At 38.8% G+C, this 20,228-nt stretch overlaps 1 protein-coding gene across 1 annotated transcript in view; it reads right to left on the bottom strand.

Annotated features, from left to right (window-relative positions):
• Positions 1-13,052, bottom strand: part of GLDC (glycine decarboxylase) — a 39,131-nt gene extending 26,079 nt beyond the window's left edge. The window contains exons 1-2 of the mRNA XM_026675998.2: positions 12,534-13,052; positions 11,991-12,069 (exon numbers count right to left, since the gene is read on the bottom strand). Coding sequence (XP_026531783.1) covers positions 11,991-12,069; positions 12,534-12,839 — 385 coding nt within the window. The 5' untranslated portion in view covers positions 12,840-13,052. The remainder of the gene's footprint in view (positions 1-11,990; positions 12,070-12,533) is intronic.
• Positions 13,053-20,228: the final 7,176 nt, after the last annotated feature.

Below are 20,228 nucleotides of genomic sequence, written 5' to 3'. Positions count from 1 at the left end.
CATACCAATATTACAACACAGCTATTGCCTAATGATTTATATCTTAAGATAACAATTACGCAACTAATCAGTTCCTTCTACTTTTGAGCTAATAAGTTAATATAATTTTGTACCTCCAGAGTTTTGTGCTTTAGGACTCATCAACTTTAGTCATCTCAGCCAATAGCAGATGACTTGTCATTTGGGGTCAAAAAGCATACCATCTTATATACCCAATTAACATTCTTTTTTTTTTTGGCAGGGAGGGTTATTATATTTTAACTTTTTGTTTCAAAAGAAGGAGGTTCATTGAATCCTGAGGCACAGAAGTATAACATTGATGTAGTAAGATCAGTTCCAGATAATATTTGGATTGAGCTTGAACTCCAGATGAGTATTAAACAATGTTTTAAAGAAACAATTTTTGCCAGAAAAAAGGTAGCCTAGACTAAAGTACAAAACATTTACAATCCTTTTGTAAGCAGTATTTATCATATCATAGAACAGATATTGGCCTTTGATTATACATCAACCTTGAGGAAGCTGTAAACAATATACTGAATGAACCGAGAACTTGAAATCCAAGAAGGCAGTAAACACTTTTAAGAAGGCTTTGGCAATAAGCCACCTGACTCAGCCTACTTCTCCTAATTTTCTAGGGAAGCAGTTATGATGAAACATACTACAGCAAGTCACCTTTGTTGGAACTAGCTAGCTAATCATTCAGGAACTTCAGCTGGCAATTCCTTTTGCTAAATACATGCCTGTTCTGACCTTGCTTATTTTTCCTAGCAGAAGGAATTGCGCAACAGGATGATAGGCAATAATCTTAGTGTCCAAGAACAAAGTTCATTGATCTTTTGGCACCATTATATCAGAATTAGAAGTCAGAGGGAGAAAAAAATGAATACTGCACATTCAGTCCAATATTAACTTTTAGGTATCTTCAGAAACAAGGTGTTAGTTTTCCCTGGGAAGATGCCCTCTTTCTCATAAGAGCTTAGGTAGTTTTAAACACACTATAATTACCATTCATTTTCTGTATATTATATCCATGTGTCAGCAGCCAATAATTACTTTTTTTTACAATGGTAGTATTGTTAAATATTAACAAAATTTATATTTACCATATGTCCCATACATATTGAAAATATTTCAAATAATTTCATGGAAAAAGACTAAAATAACTCTGGGTTACAAGTGTTACTTGATCTCCAATGGCAATTAGGATAGGAATTTCTGTCACTAAATGAATTAATTTAATGTAAATAAATTTGTAAATTCAGACTGCTTCGCTTAATGATGGCAATCCCCTGCAGTGCCAGTTGCCATTGTTAACCAAATCCCTCAGTCATTAGGCAAGGAAACTTCCGCCTGGCTTCGCAGAATCAAAGTCAGTAAAGAAGCTGGAAGGAAGTTGCAAGTTCCAGGCAGACAGCCAGGTAAGTGGCTGCTGCTAGGCATGGAAGAGACTGATGGAGTGCCTGGTAGTGGTTGCAAGAAGGTGTTTGAGAGGTGTGACATGGGACATGAAAGATATGTGAGGACATACAAGGGGCATGGTGCAGGGAGGGAGGGTAAGTGAGGGTGCAAATGTAAGTTGGTAAGGGATTCAGAGAGTGTGCAAAAGATGCACTGAAGGCCTGGGAGGTTGAGCAGGGATGCAGACGTGGCTAATGCAGTGCAGGTGTAGAGGGGCTTAGGGAAAGTGTGTGGTGGAGAGGACTCACTCCAGCGACTTGCTATCTTCCCTGCCGGCATCCCTATTGACAGTCTGTGGAAGCTGACAGGGAAGGTTGCAAATGGCAATGATGTGATCATGGGGTGCTGCAACTGGTCATAAGTGCTCAGTGCCCACATTGCAATCATATAACTATTGGGGTTCTGGGACAGCCATAATTTATTTGTTTATTTGATTTATTTGATTTGTCAATCACTTACAAGATAATAGGAATAAGTATAAACATGAGTAAGAATACCGGGAATAGGTACCAATAAATGGGGACAATCGGACAGTGACAGTAGGCACGATTGTGCACTTATGCACGCCCCTTACAGACCTCTTAGGAATGAGGTGAGGTCAATAGTGGATAGTTTAAGGTTAAAGGAGTGGGGGTTAGAATTCTAAGGACTGGTTGTAATTACCATTCATTCAGTACTCTTGTAATTTCAAACAGTTTCTGAATGAATGGTTGTAGGTCAAGGACTGTAGAATTTCTCCTTTTGGGTTGAATGCAGCTTGAATGAATAAAGTATTATAGACGTGAACGCTTCCATTCAACCCATGAAAGCAACTAATATGGACAATAGTCCAGCTCAATCATGCAGCAGCCACAGTTCCCATGCAAACTTCAAAGAATCTGCAATCTGCTGATTAGCTTTGCTAAAGTTGTATAAGGATTCAACAGCAGTGAATGTTCTGAATCTATAACTCTTGGTGCAATAGAAATAAAGAAACATGAGTCCATTAATATACCACTTTTCTAAACATGGTGAAAATGTACACTGATCTCTTCCAATCATTTTGCAATGCATAATTCTCAGTCTGACCCAGGGATATCTGGATGTACTACATGTTCAGTAACATAATCCACAAGATGAGTGTACTGTTTTGTAAATGTGTGAATATAGTAACTTATTTATATTCATAATGCTAAACCTCTATGCTGAAAGACATATAAAATAGCAGACCATATAATCTTCCTTGTAATTCTGTCCCCTTCTCATGATTTGGAATACTGGAAAATTCTGGTTTACATATTTAAGATGCCAAAGTATCCTCCAGTTTAGGAAATGTATTATCAAAGATGTACAATTTCTATAACACACTGGTTTAGATTCTACTGCTTCATTAGATAATTGCCTAGAAAAACTCCCAACTCTCTCCTTCAAGATATCAAAGAATCTCTAATACAACCATCTCCAGTTACATACAGAATGCAATTTTCATACTGCTGACCAATTGACCCAGTTTAAATTAATGAATTCTGAAAGTTAGAAACAAATGAATGAAACAACAAATGGTCAATGACCCCTAATGGATAACCTAAGCTTTAGTTTCATTATATATTACGTGAAGGAAACTGGTGTAGGTAATGTTTAGTGCTATTAATTCGATCCAACATCATTTACTTCTAAGAATCATTTCAATTTAACAGATAACAGATAATCAGAGTTGGAAGGGACTTTGTAGGTCATCTAGTCCAGTGGTCACCAACCGATGGGCCGTGGCCCACTGGTGGGCCGTGATAAAATTTTGGTGGGCTGCAGAGAAATCTCACCCCCAGAGCACCCCCCAAAGCAATTAATCCAGGCTGCACAGAAACACAAGGCTGCACGGCCCACATGGCCCGCAGGAACCCTCCCCACCCACTCACTCCTTACCTGGTAAACTTGCCTGCTAAATTTCTATTTTTCCTTTTTCCGACCATCATCTGTTCTGCTGTGCCAGGAGGTTTAGATTAGCTAGGAAGCAGGAAATGGTTGGATTTCTTGCTTTCTAGCTAGTCTTTAGATCTTCAGTTCAGCACAGCCAAACCTCCCTTAGGACTGAAGGTTTGCTTGCAAGCAAATTCAGTGCAGATTCACAGCAAGAAAATTTGAGAGACTGAGCTAGCCGATGGCAGATAGATAGATAACTGAATGATTCTGTGAACAACTCAATCTGCCTGCTTTGCCTGATTTTGGGTAAAAGTTGCTCTTTTTTTAAAATAAAAAATGCAATATTTATATAGATATTTATAATATTTACATACAAGCCATGCCCAGCCAGTCACATGACCACCAAGCCACACTCACAAATTAGGCCACGCCCACAGAACCGGCTAGCGGTCCCTGGGATCTAAAATTATGAGTTTGGTGGTCCCTGACGTCCAAAAGGTTGGCGACCCCTGATCTAGTCCAATCCCCTGCCCAAGCGGGAGACCCTACACCATTTCTGACAAATGGCAGTCCAATCTCTTCTTGAAAGTCTCAAGTGATAGCACTCCCACAACTTCCGAGGGCAAGCTGTTCCATTGGTTGATTGTTCTCACTGTCAGAAAGTTTCTCCTTATTTCCATGTTATATCTCTCCTTGTTCAGTTTCCATCCATTATTCCTTGCCTGGCCTACAGGTGCTTTAGAAAATAGCTTTGACCTCTCTATGGCAGCCCCTCAAATATTGGAAGACTGCTATCATGTCTCCCCTGATCTTTCTCTTTACTAGACTAGCCATGCCCAGTTCCTGTAACCGTTCTTCATGTTTTAGTCTCCAGTCCCCTAATCATCCTGGTTGCTCTTCTCTGTACTTTTTCTAGAGTCTCAACATCTTTGTTATAATGTGGTGACCAAAACTGGATGCAGTACTCTAGGTGTGGTCTTACTAAGGCTTTGTAGAGTGGTATTAGTACTTCCCTTGATCTTGATTGTATCCCTCTGTTAATACAATTTAGGATTGCATTAGCTTTTTTGGCTGCTGCTGCACACTGCTGGCTCATCTTTAGCTGGTTGTCCTCTAAGACTCCAAGATCCCTCTCACAGTTACTGCTATTGAGCCTGGTTTCACCCAGTCTATATGTGTACTTTTGGTTTTTCTTGCCTAAGTGTAGGACTTTACTTTTCTCTACATTGAATTTCACTTTGTTAGATATGGCCCAGTGTTCTAGTCTGTCAAGATCCATCTGAATCTTGAGCCTATGTTCTTGGGTGTTAAGCTATTCCTGCCAGCTTAGTATCATCTGCAAATTTGGTAAGTTCCCCTTCTATTCCCTCATCTAAGTCGTTAATGAAGATATTGAAAAGTACTGGGCCTAAGGCAGAACCTTGTGGCACCCCACTGCTTACTTCCCTCCATGTAGACTTAGACCCATTAAGGACTACTTGTTGAGTACGGTTTGCCAGCCAGTTGCGAGTCCATCTAGTGGTGGTGCTATCTATTCCACTTTTTTCTAGCTTACTAAGAAGTAGGTTGTGGTCTACTTTGTCGAACGCCTTGCTGAAATCTAAATATATTACGTCCACAGTATTTTGCTGGTCTACTAATTTAGTCACTGTGTTGAAGAAATAAGAAATAAGATTAGTGGTTAAAGGCACTAGGTTAGACACCAGGAGAGTCTGCATTCTAGTCTTGCCTTAAGCACAAAAAAAGCTAGGTGACTGGGTAAATTTTTCTTTGTTAGTTATAAGAAATGGGCAATGGCAAACCAGTTTTGAAAAATCTTGCCAAAAAAACTGCAGAGACTCAATGAATCAAGATAGACTCGAAGGTACATGTGTGCTCTCTCTCACACACATACACAAATAAACATTAGCCCACAGAGGTTAAATTACTGGTTGGTCCATTCCATTTATATTAAGCCTTATCAAATAATAAGGCAATAAAAAACAAGCTGGGAACAAAATAATGCTGAGAAACAGAGGGCAAAAATTCTCCTTGGGACATATTGAGATAGAGTTCACCTTCTAAAACTATACATTTGAGATATAGAAACAGGAAAAGCACATCTTGAACAGAATAAAAAAAATAAACAGAAAAACTGAAAAGTGAAAAGATTTTCACAACTTAAAACATTTTAACAAGAAATTAGTGCTTTGCATTTATAGTCTGGAATATGCAGCCTTTAGAACTCTTTAATTATTAAATAAATCAAAGAATTTGCGAAGCAACTTAGGTATCAGCACCTAAGAAAAATAACTTAAGACATTCTGGTGATATCTCAGCTAGTGCTACAAGACTGTTGGACAGAAATAGGTGACAGGAGAAGACCTGCTAAATGGATTGTGTGAATACTCTGCCCATAATACAAAATCTCTCAATTTTAGGGCACCTGAGACAATACAATTGATAGCAGAGGACCTGTAATTTGTGAACCAAACCTCCTGGAGTGCACAATCTTGCTCACTCAAGAATTATCATTCTTTTTGGTTTACTATATTTTAATGTTTTGCTTCAAAAGAAAAAAAAAGTTTATGTGAATCTGAGTTGCAGCAGTATAAATAATGATTTAGCAAAACCAGTTCCAGATAATATTTTGGATTGATTTAATAGGAACTTCAAGTGAAGTTTTAAGATATCTTTGTTGGTGTTATTTATCATATCATAGAACAGACATTGGCCTTTATGCCTCGACTTGGAGACAACTGTAAACAATGTACTGAATCCAAAGGAGTGTAAATACTTATTATGAAATACTTGGCAATTAGCCACCTGACTCAGCCCATTTGTTCCTGCAGTGAAGACAAAATGTACTATATAGTAAACCCACTAGTCTGGAAATAGTTAAGTATTTATTCAGCAACTTCAGCTAGGAATTCATCTGGATTAATAAACGCCTGTTTTGACCTTGATTATTATGAGCCGAAGGAATTGCATAACATGATTACAGGCAATGATCTTAACTTTGCTCATTGATCTTTAGCACTGCTCTATCAGAACTGGAAATGAGAGAGAAAAGGGAATAAGGATAGTCCTCAACTTATGACCACAATTGAACCCAAAATTTATGTTGCTAAGCAAGATAGTTGTTAAATGAATTTGGCCGCATTTTTCTTGCCATAGTTGTTAAATGATTCGCTGCAGTGGTTAATTTAGTAACATAGTTGTTAAGTAAACTTGGCTTCCAAATTGACTTTGCTTGTCAGAAGTTCACAAAATATGATCACATGGCACTGGGAAATTGCAACCGTCATAAATATGAGCCAGTTGTCAAATGTCCAAATTTTGATCATGTGACCTGAGGATGCTGCAATGGTCGTAAGTGTGAAAAACAGGCATGATTCACCTTTTCAGTGCTGTAGCTTTGAGCAGTCATTAATTGAATGGTTGTAAGTTGAGGACTACCTGTTCTGCATTTTCAGGCTAATGATAATTTTTAGGCATCTTCAGAAACAAGGCGTTACTTTTACCAGGAGAAATGTCTGCATTTTCCAAGACCCTATATAGTTTTAAAAGCACATTAGCATTGCCAGTCAGTTTCTAACTATAATAACCAAGCATTAGCAGACAATAACTTTTCTTTAAAAAGATAAAATTGTTAAACGTTTACATTTTTTTTACCATATCTCTCATATAGGCTGGAGATATTTCATAACAATTCATAGAAAAAAAAACACCTATCATAAAGGTAGTCTTTGGCTTACATCCATCTGTTCAGCGACCATTGAATTTCCAATTGTGTTGAACGAGGGGTATTTACAATGAGTCTTCCGAGTTCTGACCATCACTATATCCCTGACATAATGTGATTGTGATTTCTGGTATTCCTTGCTGGCTTCCCATAAGCAAAGTAAATGGGGAAGTTAGCAGGATGTTGGAAGTCACGGTCATGTGAAGTCCTCATTTAATAGCCTGCATGTGTCAGGCATGAACAATCAGATCCACACATGAAAACTTTAATTAGCCATTTTATTGTTCAAACCTGGAAATCTTCTCAGAGTGGCAGTTTGCACCTAGATTTGACTAGGTTCAACGTTTTGTGTGTGTGTGTGTGTGTGTGTGTGTGTGTGTGTGAGAGAGAGAGAGAGAGAGAGAGAGAGAGAGATTTTGCCATCTCATGCGAACATAAAGGTTCCAGGCTAATTTTCCATTTGACTCCTCCCACTGGCTTAGTCAGTCTCTTTCCAACCACATTGTCCTCACTTAATGACAGCAACAGGGATTGCCATAACTTGAAGTCACCAAGTAGCATGGTCGTTGTGCATTACTATCAATTGTTTAGCAATAGTACTTCTGTCCTCAACTGTTGTGGGTAACAAAGGACTCCCCGTAATTAACTAAATTATAATTTCACATTCTGGGTACTACAATGCAGCTCGGATGAATAAAGTATTATAGACATGAAACCCACCATTCAGCTTCCATGAAAAAAAGTTATATGACCACAGTCCAGCCCAATTGCTCAGTAAGCAGGGTTCCTATGTAACTTTCAAGGAAAACTGGAATCTGCTGACAAGCTTTGCCGAAGATACAGAAGCATTCAACAGAAGTTAATGTTCTGAATACACAACTCTTGGCTTTACAGACATAATAGAACATAAATCCATCAATATTCTAGAATTTTTCTAAATATGATGAAAATATATACTAGTTTTTTTCAACCATTCAATTTCATTTTTTTTTTCAATTTAGTTTACTGACAGACCAGTGCTAGCAAAGTGTTCTGTGGATATATTTTAGTAGATGATAAAATAAAGCTTAAGACAAAGTTAAAATGCAATTATGAAACAACCTAACATCTATAAGGGAGGTCCAGGATTCAGCCTACATTATAATGTAACATTAAATTTACATTAAATATGATAACATGTAAAATTACCACGAAGTGATAATATCTAAAATTTAAATGAATGATGGTTATATAGAATGCTCTGTGAAAGATTGAGCCACTGTGGCGCAGTGGTTAGAATGCAGTACTGCAGGCTACTTCTGCTGCCTGCTGGCTCCCTGCAATTTGGCAGTTCAAATCCCACCAGGCTCAAGGTTGACTCAGCCTTCCATCCTTTCGAGGTGGGTAAAATGAGGAGCCACATTGTTGGGGGCAATGCACTGACTCTGTAAACCACTTAGAGAGGGCTGTGAAGCAGCTTATAAATCAAAGTGCTGTTGCTATTGGCCCATCAGGGTCTAATGGATCTTTTGTGCTGCTGCACAAAACCCTAGCTGCACATACTGTAATAAAAAGTAGTTCATCTATGAGCAGCCTCTGGTGAGCCTAGGTTGAATTTGGGTGATCAGGATATCTACTAATCAGAGGTAGAAATTGAAACTGAAACCATTCTACAATACATTATTCTCATCAGTCTGACTCAGGGATACCTAGAAGTACACCATGTTCAGTAACATAACCTGCAAGATGGATGTACTTAAAAATTCAGTATTATTTATTACTTGGCATTATTTAAATGCCAAAGTAACTCCCATCCTAGGAAAAGTGCCATACAAACAAGCAATGTGGTTGGAAGGAGACAATAGTGTTGATTTTATTTCTTCATCAAAAAGGGTTGCCTACCAAAACTCCCAATTTCTCTTTCATATCATAGGATCCCTGATGAGACCACCACCTGTACAGAAGTAGTTAATTCATAGAACTGACCAGTTGACCCAGATGGAATACGTGAACTCTGAAAATTGCAAATAAATGAAGCAAGAAATGGCTAATTTTCCCTAACAGATAATCTCACCATCAGCTTCATTGGTTTTATATAATGCCAAAGAAACTACATTATGTTTGGTCTTACTAATTTGATATAGACTAATTAAACCTTAGCCTGCAGAGGCTAAATGCAGGTTGGTCCTCTCTATCTATATTAGGCATTACAGAAGACTCATGCCTCAGACGAAATAATGCTGAAGCATAGACAAAAAAAGTCCCTTTAGGGTAATATTGAGATACAGTGGATTTAAATAACTCCTGATTGTGTATTTCAGTTAAGGAAGAAGGAAATGTAAACAGAATGACCAGAACTGAAACTAAAAAGTGTGAGATTTTCACAACTTAAAATATTTTTTTAAAAAAGAAGTGGTGGTTGTGCTTCATTTACACTCTGGAAATGCACACATTTAAATACTCAGCATATTTTGTGTGTGTGTGTGTGTGTGTGTGTGTATAAATACTGATAGAAGATAATATTTGTAATTCAGAGTTGAACTATGAGGTCCTTGATCTACAGCACTGATGATGTTACCTAGTTGGGTAATGAAAAGTCTACAAGAAAACAACCAAGCTCAGAAAGCACCAAGGAAATTGCAAAATAGTGTAGATATCAACAGCTTAACAAGGTTAACTTAGCAGGTACTAATGGTATCTCCGGGGATCAAAGATTGTTGGCTAATAATATGGAAGTCTAGCTTAGGGCTGAAAGAAATTTGGCTTTAAAGATGGTTTAGAAATATTATAAATATATAGAAAACATTTAATCTTCTTGATGGCCACACCCATGTTATATCAAGCCATACATTACTTACCACGAACCATTATGTTGCTCCTTGACTTCTTTAGCTAGTAGCAGAAGCAAGGCAAACTATATTATTTCTTCACATTTTTTTTGAAGTAACAAAAAATCTGGGAATTCCTACTTGCTCCACTGCTTATTAGAAATGCATCTTCCCCAATAGCTTCAATATTATATAGTTTGGCTGAGACATATTATTTCTATGCTACTGTATCTGATCAGCATAAATCCATTTGATCACAAACTGGCAACAACATTTTAAGCTTATTTTTATTATTATTTGTATCTCTTTGCTACCATCTAGTAAATGTTTGGATTTCTGCAACCTTGATATGGAAGACCTAACATTGCAGGTATTTTATCTGGGTTAATTAAATTATGTTTCTCTTGAAAGTCATTTAGCTACATTCCTTTAAATATTAATACTCTGATGTTCCCGATTTTGAAGATTCCAAATATACTTTCAGACAAAGATTACTAATTATTCAGTCACAAAAAGAAAGATAGCTTATTAAGAAAATTAAAAGCTACATTGACATAAAGATGAAAATAAAATAGGAAATACAGTAATTTTTCATCACATATGGATTCTTTGCTTTGTGTTTCCCTTTTGATTGTATCACCTCTCTGGCTCTTTCAGTCTGGCTGCAGCTTCTGTTCTGTGATGTCATCAAAAGGAACCAGATTGAACTAGCCAGGAACTTGACAAAAGCTGCAGGGCCAAAAGTTTATCCTCAAATTGCTGATGAGCCACATCAAAAGTAGAGCAAGAGGCTGAAAATCCCTTATATGTTACGTACCAAAATATTAGCAAAAATAAACATCCAGCAAGTTATGCTGCATGAAATACAGTAATCTTCTGGGTATCTAAAAGCCATAATACAATTATACTTATTGTCTACAACTTCTATTTATCAGTCTATGCCATAGGTACCAGGAAGAAGTCTTTGTTAACAGAGCATTTTCACATTATGCATAGGGTGCTCTTTATAAATAAGAATTAATATTGTTTCCCAACTTTTTCCCTTCCTCTCCCCATAGAAATTATTTTATGTATAAATTAATTCTATTCCAATCAAAAGTATTCGAATTGTTTTGAAAAAGTGCTCTGTACTTAGTGAAGGAAGATGTTCCGAAAAATAATTTAAATTATATTTTTGGAATTGTTTGTGGACAACCAAAAGATAGATTCCCTAACACTCAACTTAATGGATCCAGAAAAACATTATAATTTTCCCTCTAACTTTATAAAATATAGAAAGGGTTTGCAACATCCTTTTTCTCATTTCCCAGACTAAACTTCCGTTTTCTGATTTCCTGGCTATGTTCTTATCCAAGTATGAATTGAATAGGATATATCTAGCTTTTGTGGTTAAATGTTACTAGCATATCACATTTGCAATAACACCAGAAATACACCAGAACATGTAATTTGGATTAAGGTATTCAAATCCAAACTCCTAACATAGGCAGTGTCTTTTGTGCAGCTATTTCTAAACAACATATATTTAAAATACATTCTACCTGGCAATCTTGAATGCATATAACAGTGAACCTATACCTAGAGCCCAGAAGTGATTCAAATAACAGTACTGTACAAGGAAGATTAATACATTTCAGAAATATACTTCTGAAATACTTAACCCACACATAGCTACATTATAGTTCTTTGGTAGTTTCTTTTAAATCTGTTTTAAAAGCTTTCATATTTTACTTTGAAAAAACTCTTCCTCTGCTTTCCTAAATAAAATTTTCTGTAACAATAGCAATAAATATTTCCATGATACTATATTTAGATATAATTACAAGAACATTGAAGACTAACATAGTGCCTTTGTACATTTATATTGGAAGATCTGAAATGACAATCAAATCTTGCTATGAATATAAAACTGCATCTAGTATGGATGAGAAAAATGTAATTTTCCTATAAACTTGAGTGGTTAATTACTGTAGAGTACACACAAGGGGAAAAAGAGGAGATTTTAATTTGGGTTTTACAGCACCCATGTGGTTGCTAAGAGTCAACCCCAATTTGATGGCACATAACCATAATAACAATTGTGTGAAAAGGACACTTACATATATGGTCATCCATCTTCAGAGGCCGTTGCAAGCGGATATTAGCAGGAATTGTTCTATTGATCAGCTCATCAATCGTCTAAAAATACAAGGGAGACATCAAAGCATCATAAGAATCACCAGCAAGTTTAGACCTCCACTTCTTGTAAGATTCATAGTCAAAGAGGCTAAAAGTGAGGCATGGTAAAGCACTATAAAAGAGGTTTGAGAAATGTTCATTAAGCCTCTCACTAACAAAAAGAGATTTTTGTGAAATTCAATTCACATCCTTCCTCCCTTTCGAATGGAGATCAGTTGATGTGACCTGGTAGAAAATGATGTATGGGTGGGATGATGTGACTCAGAGGGAGAGGGATGCAAAGACAAAGCAAATCGGGTGCTGCTCCAGGGGGAAATGTTAGAGAAACTATGGGGGGGAGGGAAGGAAGAAAGACAGAAAGCGTAAGCGAGAACGAGAGAGACAGACGGAAGGAAGGACGGAAAGAAAGAAAAGAAAGAAGGAAGGAAAGAAAGAAAGAGCGAATACAAGTGGAGCTTCCTCACCGACAGACCGACGGTCTGCAGCATCTCTTGCTTCTCTTTGTCCCCTGGACCGATGTGTCGGTCGGAAAAGTCATCGTGCTTGCCCAGGAGTTTCTCGATGTGCCTGGAAGAGGTGGCGGCGGCGGCGGCGGCGGCGGCTCTCGCTCCGGGGTTGCTACTGCTTCTTCTCACACAAGCCAGTCTCAGCTGCTCCCTGCGTCCCCATCGGCCTGGCGGCTTCTTGCCTCCCCAGGCGCTGCCATGGTGCCCGTGCAGACCGGCCCCCCGACCCACCAGCCTCCCCCACCACTGGACGCAAGACTGCATGATGCCTTGAAGAAGCCGATGCCCCCCAATTCGCCCGGGGAAAGTTAGTTTGCGCCTAGAAGAAGGCAGCCGGCAACTCTTTCCTCCGAGGCGCCCCCCCTCCGACCCTTTTATAGCCCCCAAGCCGATCGTCAGCCGAAGGGAGGGCCTTTTGGCCCCGCCCTGCCTCAGATCTCCCCGCCGAAGCCACCTGCCGAGAAGCTGCCCCCACGCCAGCCAATGCGCGCTCCTCCCAAGGCTGGATTGGACAGGACAGGACAGAACAAACGACGCGAAGCTGGCTGTCAGCCACTTCCTCGCAGTCAGGCGTTATCCTCGTTGTTACCCCTGGGTGAAAAGAGAGGTGACGACGGGGAGCATTGAAATGATTTTCTTTTTTCCTCCTTTCCCCCCTATTCCCCCCTCCCCCATTTTTTCCTCCTACCCTAATTTTTGTTTCAATGTTTTCCACACACACAAGGATCACACTTGTTGCTGAAGAAATGCTCCTTAATAACTCATTCTGCCAAAGGCAAATCTCCATAGCTGGTATAAGGATAACCCAACAATGAGTTTTGGAAGGTTTGTCCAGATGTCTCCACAAGTCTCTCTTGGCCACCAGCCACAGTTCTGCCACTGGAAAGACTGCGATGTTTGTCTTGATCTTCCAACTCAGAAAGCTAGGGCGTGCATAAGCGCACCAACGTGCCTACCGTCCCTGTCCTATTGTTTCTCTTATTCTTTTATTTTTCTTATATGTACCCATTTCATATATTCACAACTATGTATACACTTGTACTTATTATCTTGTAAACAATTGACAAATCAAATAAATAAATAAATAAAATAAAAAGCTGAAAGTAACAGCACAATTAATGTTATGAATCATAGGAGTTGGTTGGGTTCCTCATAACCCTCATATCCCTACTCAGTTTCTATCCTCTGTTTATGACTTCCTCCTACTGTGTCTGTTTTCCCTTTGGGGCATCATCTGTTGATACAACAACAACAACAACAACAACAACAACAACAACAACAACAACAAGAAAAGAGACGCAATGAATATTTCACAGAAAAGGGAAGAAGAAAATCACACAGTATTAAATAACTTCCTGCCTCTTCTACTATTGCACAGATTTTGTGCTGCAATAGCTCCAAAATCTGTAGTATTCTCAGTCAGAAGCAAGGCAAGTCTATGAAATTCACCAAGGGAATGCAAAGGAACCAGCAGTTTTATCTGCAGGATTACGAGACCTCTTGAGGACATTCTACAAGGCCCATTAGCACATCCATCATAGCCTTTGCTATGGCCAGATGCAAGGTGGTGCATCCCTCTTGGTCGCAGTGGAGCATGGCAACATCTGCTGCTGTGCCTTGGGGATACAACGAAGTCAGCTTTCCATGTTATTGCACTGCTGATGGCACCATGTTTGTTATCCGGACCTCTCTACTGAGCTTGCAAGCCTGAATCTGTCCCTTTTGATCTTTCAGATGCTGCTTTGGTTGGTCAGTTGTTCTGCATTTGCTGTTCTCTGTGTAGGGGTACACCAGTAATGGGTTTTGGCTTTATATGTTGGTTGAGATTCCAGGTACAAGATATAGGGACCATTGCAACATTTGGACAGGTATAAGGCATGATCATTGACTCTGCACTCCCTGGTCCACAGCGTGCAGATATTGAATGACTGCTAGGCCTGAGGACAGCAAAGCAATCAATACTTAGATCTCATTCATCCAGTTTCCTTCTTATGGCCTCCAAAAAAGTTGCAGTATGTTTCTACATCATCCTTCCAAGATAAAAGAGGCATCACTCATACATCAAAAGTAAGTGGAGTTCCTCATTCATTGACTGGAGCATAACTGAGAATTCCTGAGAGGAATTATGGTAGACTGCGAAGCAATGGAAACTTTATACAAGAGCTCAGAGAGGAAACACACAACAGGGTTGCCACAGGGGAGCAGATCCAGGTCCTTTGCCGCATCAGCAGGGATGCATGCAGTTGATGCAGAACTTGCTGCAATGGACCAGCCCCAGTGCTTCAGGGACACTAGGGACTTGTCACATCTGTGTGATCCAATGTGAAGGGATGGTAAAACATATAACTGATGTACCTGAGTGTGCCTTGCAAGTATTTGCTGCCTCTGGGACTTAGGAAGCCTCTGCAGTGAGTATTCTGTTGCCAAGAACCACAAGCAGACCTAAGATGGAAAGCAGGACCCATGCCTGAAGCCAAAAAAGCTGGGAACAATAAGTGCCCCTTGCTAAAGAAAATGCAAATGGGAGTTCTTTGGTTTAGTGGTTCTCTCCATTATTAGATGCTTGTTCATCACCATTGCTAGAATAGCCAACCCTGGTCAATAAAAAGCTCAGAGTCCCATGTACCAATCTTCCTATTTGGGCACCATGGATAAATTCCACATACCTGCATTTAGGCCATCCATTAATGCCAGGCCATCGGCATCCCTCTGGCACCATTCTTGTCATGGATAAATTCCATTTGCTTCTATTGGTTTATCTTTGGTACTTGTATGGTTAATGTACGCACAAAATGGAGAGGGCTGGCTTGCCGTGCCTTGGTTTTTTTTTTTAAATTCTCCCTTGCAGATGCTGCTGTGCCAAATAGTTATGAGTACATGTGTGTAGGCAGATTAGGTCCTCCCGCTGTTCTACTCCTCTGCAAGACATTTCATGTTTGTTTGGGTACGCTGTGCTAGAAAGCAAAAGAAAAAACAAATTAATTGATGTGCAGCCAAATCAGACACATGGCTGCCAGGAAGGAATAGTTTTGTCTACAGGATGTGCAAAAGCATGCGTATGATAAAAAACAGAATGTTTCTGTTTATCTATCAAATTTATATAGCTACCCATCTCATGCATGTGATTGAGCCTAATATATAACAGAGCTAAAATATGCAGTTAATAAATATTAATATAACATAATAATAATAATTATTAAAACATGAAAAAACTAAAGAAGAAAGAATTAGGCAAAGACATTAATAAAAATATAGCCACCTTAATAACTCACTATAGAACAATTCATAATTCACCAATGCAGTGGGTTTATTTTATGGATTCTCCAAAAGGACCATGAATGCACACAATATCCACCAAATAAGAACTTACCCTACTAGGTCTATGGACATCATGTCAATGTAATGATGATTCGCAGGGAACACTGTAGCAAAAGCAATTTTGTGAGTGCCATTTCTGCAAAATTCAAGAAGTCACGCCACTCCTACATCTAACTGCCATTAAGTTAATGATTTAAGAAGTCATTCGCTTGGTGCCAGGCCTACATGAGGCAGCATGCAGCCACTTGTAGGAATGAGATAGAGAAAGCATTCAGGCCATTGAAGCATGATGATAAAAAGTATGTGTGTTGTCGTCATCATCATCATCACCACCATCCTCCTCCTCCTCCTCCTCTTCCTCCTCCTCCTCCTCCTCCTCCTCATCACAATCTTCATCATGATATATGGCCTGGTCAGTTCATTAGTGAGCTCCTTGTCCCTTCAACTAAGTGATCCATTGTTTTTTCACATTGTTATGATTATGATTCATCACACAGTCAGTCAGATGTTCAGACTGGATTTGAGATGTTTATTCACTGACTGCATACTTCGCAACAATCTGGGAGAGTCAGATGTTGATGTTTGATGGTGTCAAAGGTATTGTCAAAGGATATAAGCTGTTCTGAGTCAATCTCTGTATATTTGCGATGGATAAACATCTTTCCTTCCATTAGTTCTACAGCTGCTGGCCATGGTTGCTCATGGTTGTCTTGAGTCCTGCAGCCCATTTTCACTAGATGTCCAGGAACTCCAACATCTAGCACGGTCCTTATTGACCTGGGTGATGACCAAGCTGGTATGTGTTTCTGTAAATTATGTCTCAACATTTTTTTTTTATGAGAGGAACACTGTTCGTCTGACTCCTCTGGTCAGATTTGTTTACTATGGTTAAGCTCTCATCTTCCTCAGAACACACAAGCCCAACAAACCATGTCAAGGCAGTACCTCACTTTGTTATTTGTTTGATGCTGCACAACATTTGCAAAAGCAAGTACATATCATGCTGCCTACTGACACAGGACACAGGACTGTGGTTGTTCACCCAGAGGGAGACACAATGATCTCATAACCAGCACTAAGTAGTTGAGGGCTGAGTTGGTACTTTAGCAGACCTAATTTGGTCATGCAACTGCAGTCATATTATGCAGAAATCTGCGGAGCAGTAATTCATATATATATATATATATACGAGTTACATGAAATAAAAATAGCAGCTGTTTAATCTATATTGTTATAGATTAATTATTATACAGACAGCAGAAATGGAAGTTTGATCGCTTAGGAGATAATTATGCAGTTATATTGTATCAATCTCTAGTTGGTTTAGAGTCAGGAAACATTTTCACGTATGTCATGTAGAGTATATTGGGAACATGCAGTGTCAAAGTACAGAGAGAAGCTGCTCATAAAATATCAAATATGATCCCATAATAATATAACTTTGCCATTCAGCAACATTTTGAAATCACTGCTCAATCACCTTTCTTGTCTATAAATACCTACTGCCACCCCAAATTCACTACCTCAATTTTTAATTTGGGCCAAAAAGATAGTGCTTTAAAGCAGAGGTCCCCAAACTTGGCAACTTTAAGACTTGTGGATTTCGACTTCCAGAATTCTCCAGCCAGCTATATTTGAAGTCCACAGGTCTTAAAGTTGCCAAGTTTGGGGACCTCTGCTTTAAAGAAACAGGCAGAAGTAAAGTAGGAAGTAGTCCTGCAGTAGATTAATTCAGGCTGAGAATATTCATAAAGTATCATAAACTTTAGCTGGTAAAAATTGAGGCTGTGTGGACAGCTACTGTACATGCGCCCCTTAATTGGCATATGCTATACCTCTGTGTTGTGGGCTGTGTTGGCTGCCACTTTGCTTCTGAGTACAATTCAAGGTGCTGATATGAGGTATAAAGCCCTTCATGGACTGAATTATCTGAAAGATAACCTCTCTCCAATTACATCTAGGTTTAGCAGGAGGGGCATGCTCCAGCTCTGGTCAGTGGCTTCCACCCTGTAGACATAATTTCCTGGAGGTCAGAATGGTCCCAAACCTGTTGGCTTTTCACAAAAAGCCCTGACAATTTTAAATTACCAATACATTAAAACATTGATTTGCTCAAATACTAAGACACGAAAGTGCTAAAACGCCACCTTAGAATATACTCTTCGTTACAGTATCCTATCTTGTGTTCTGCATACCACCTTAGCCATCACACTGCCAAACAAAGTTTTGCCACTGCTCAGATATTGGATTCACAAGTGAGCATTTTATTCAAAACCCCCGCAGATTTTATAGATACTTATAGATTATCTCCATGATTATCTGTTTTAAAAGGAAGATGTAAAAGGTTATGTGATACAGATTCTATCGTGTACATCAGAGGTCTCCAACCTTGGCAACTTTAAGACTTGTGGACTTCAACTCCCAGAATTCTCCAGCCAGCATAGCTGGCTGGAGAATTCTGGGAGTTGAAGTCCACAAGTCTTAAAGTTGCCAAGGTTGGAGACCTCTGGACTGTACATCACAGAGGAGCAGCTATGTAATTGGGATTAACAAATTTTTAAAAAAGAAAACAAATAAGTGAAGTGTATAACTTTTTTCTTGTCAGCAAAAGCAACTTACCCTGCTAGACAGGGAGTTGTTTAGTGACAGTTTGAAATTAACAAGGCATTGAAAAAAGGTGAGTTATGAGCAGATTTCACACTTATGACTGTTGCAGCATCCCCACACAGCCATGTGAAACAAATATGAGCGTTTGGCAACTGGAACATATTTATGAGAGCTATACTGTTCCGGGGTCATGGGATCACCATTTGTAACCTTTCCAGCTGGCTTTGGAACAAGCAAAGTCAATGGGGGAAGATAGATTTGCTTAACAACTGCTTGATTCACTTGTAGCAATTGTAGCAATTCCCTTAACAACTGTGGTAAAAAAAGGTCATAAAATGGGGCAAAACTCACTTAACAACTGCCTTGCTTAACACCAGAAATTTTGGGCTCAGTTGTGGTTATAAATTGAGAATTACCTGTGCTGAATATGTTCAGCTTTTTCAGCTATATAGTTCATAAATGCAGAATTATTTCTGGAAGAGTAGAGTTGCATAACTGTTCACTGGGAAGTCTGATAGCTTAGTATTGCATCTACATTTTCTGTTTACTAAATGCCATCAAGGATGAAATAAATTCCATTTTTAAAAAAAGCATTTCTGCTTCAGCGTTTCCATTTAATATCCAATTCATAATAGCTATTATAAACATGGCTGTTTGAGAGGATAGAATGCTATTTTTGGCCAGATAAATCCTCTATATCATTTTATAATATTTTAAGCACAGTTAAAACTAAGAAATTGAGAGCCATGCTAAGCTTCTTTCCACTGTGATGTAGTGTTTCTTTCAGCTATTAAAATAAATGCTAACATCTAAAAATTCAAATATATTTAGTGAAGAGAGAAACAGAATATATTACAGTAACAGACTGATTTTGAACATGGAATACTGTAGGATAGATCATTTTAACAAAAGTACAATATAGTGCACCTCCAGCAATCACAGGATTAAAAGCATAATCCAAAAGAATCATCTGGATTTGAACTGACATCAGGGGGCCCAAATGAATGAAAGAAGAACTCCAACCTATTCGTTATCTGAAACACCAGAAAAGTTTTCAATTCCCTTGGGAAGTACACCTCAAAATGACAGTTCCAGGAACCACTAAAACAGTGCCAAAAGACTTAAAACAGCCCTTCACCCTTTAAGAAATTTAAACCCCAGGCAAAAGCACCAGCTGAAAGGAACACTTAAGTAGAGCAATAAAGATAAGTGGAACCAGCTAAAAATAGCTCACCAAGAACTCCCCTTTTCCTCTTCCCTCACAGGATAGAGCCCCAGGATAGAAAAGACAAAGGTCCAAAGACAGGATTATTAATCCATTAAGGCAGGAAGACAGGATTCAGGGCAATCACTTTAACCAGAGACACCCAAATAACCCCATCAAACTGTAGAAACTTCAAAGGAAAATCAAGTATAAGAAGGCATGGGTTTGCCTCCCCAATTTGCTAGCTAGCCAGGAATGCTTGAGCTGTGTCACTACTTCTTCTTACCTTCCTGAATTTTCAGCTTTCTGGCAGCTTGCTTCTGAGTCTATTTCTTTTCAATATCTGTGATTGCTTCCCAGCTAGGGAACGAACCAATGAGATTTCTTCCAACACCCCTAACCTCAGAATTTCCAGAAAGTTTATTAGCAAGGCTTGGGTAAATGTCTGGCTAGAAATGCATTCAGGTTATTCACTTGTTCCATATGCGTTTGTTGATTTCATGACTCTAATAAACTGTACATGC

This window comes from Notechis scutatus, chromosome 2, assembly GCF_049901735.1.
Source record: "Notechis scutatus isolate UNSWTSFEM ecotype Mainland chromosome 2, rNotScu1.2, whole genome shotgun sequence".
Classification (NCBI taxonomy): Eukaryota; Metazoa; Chordata; class Lepidosauria; order Squamata; family Elapidae; genus Notechis; species Notechis scutatus.
This window is presented reverse-complemented; position numbering and strand designations above follow the sequence as displayed.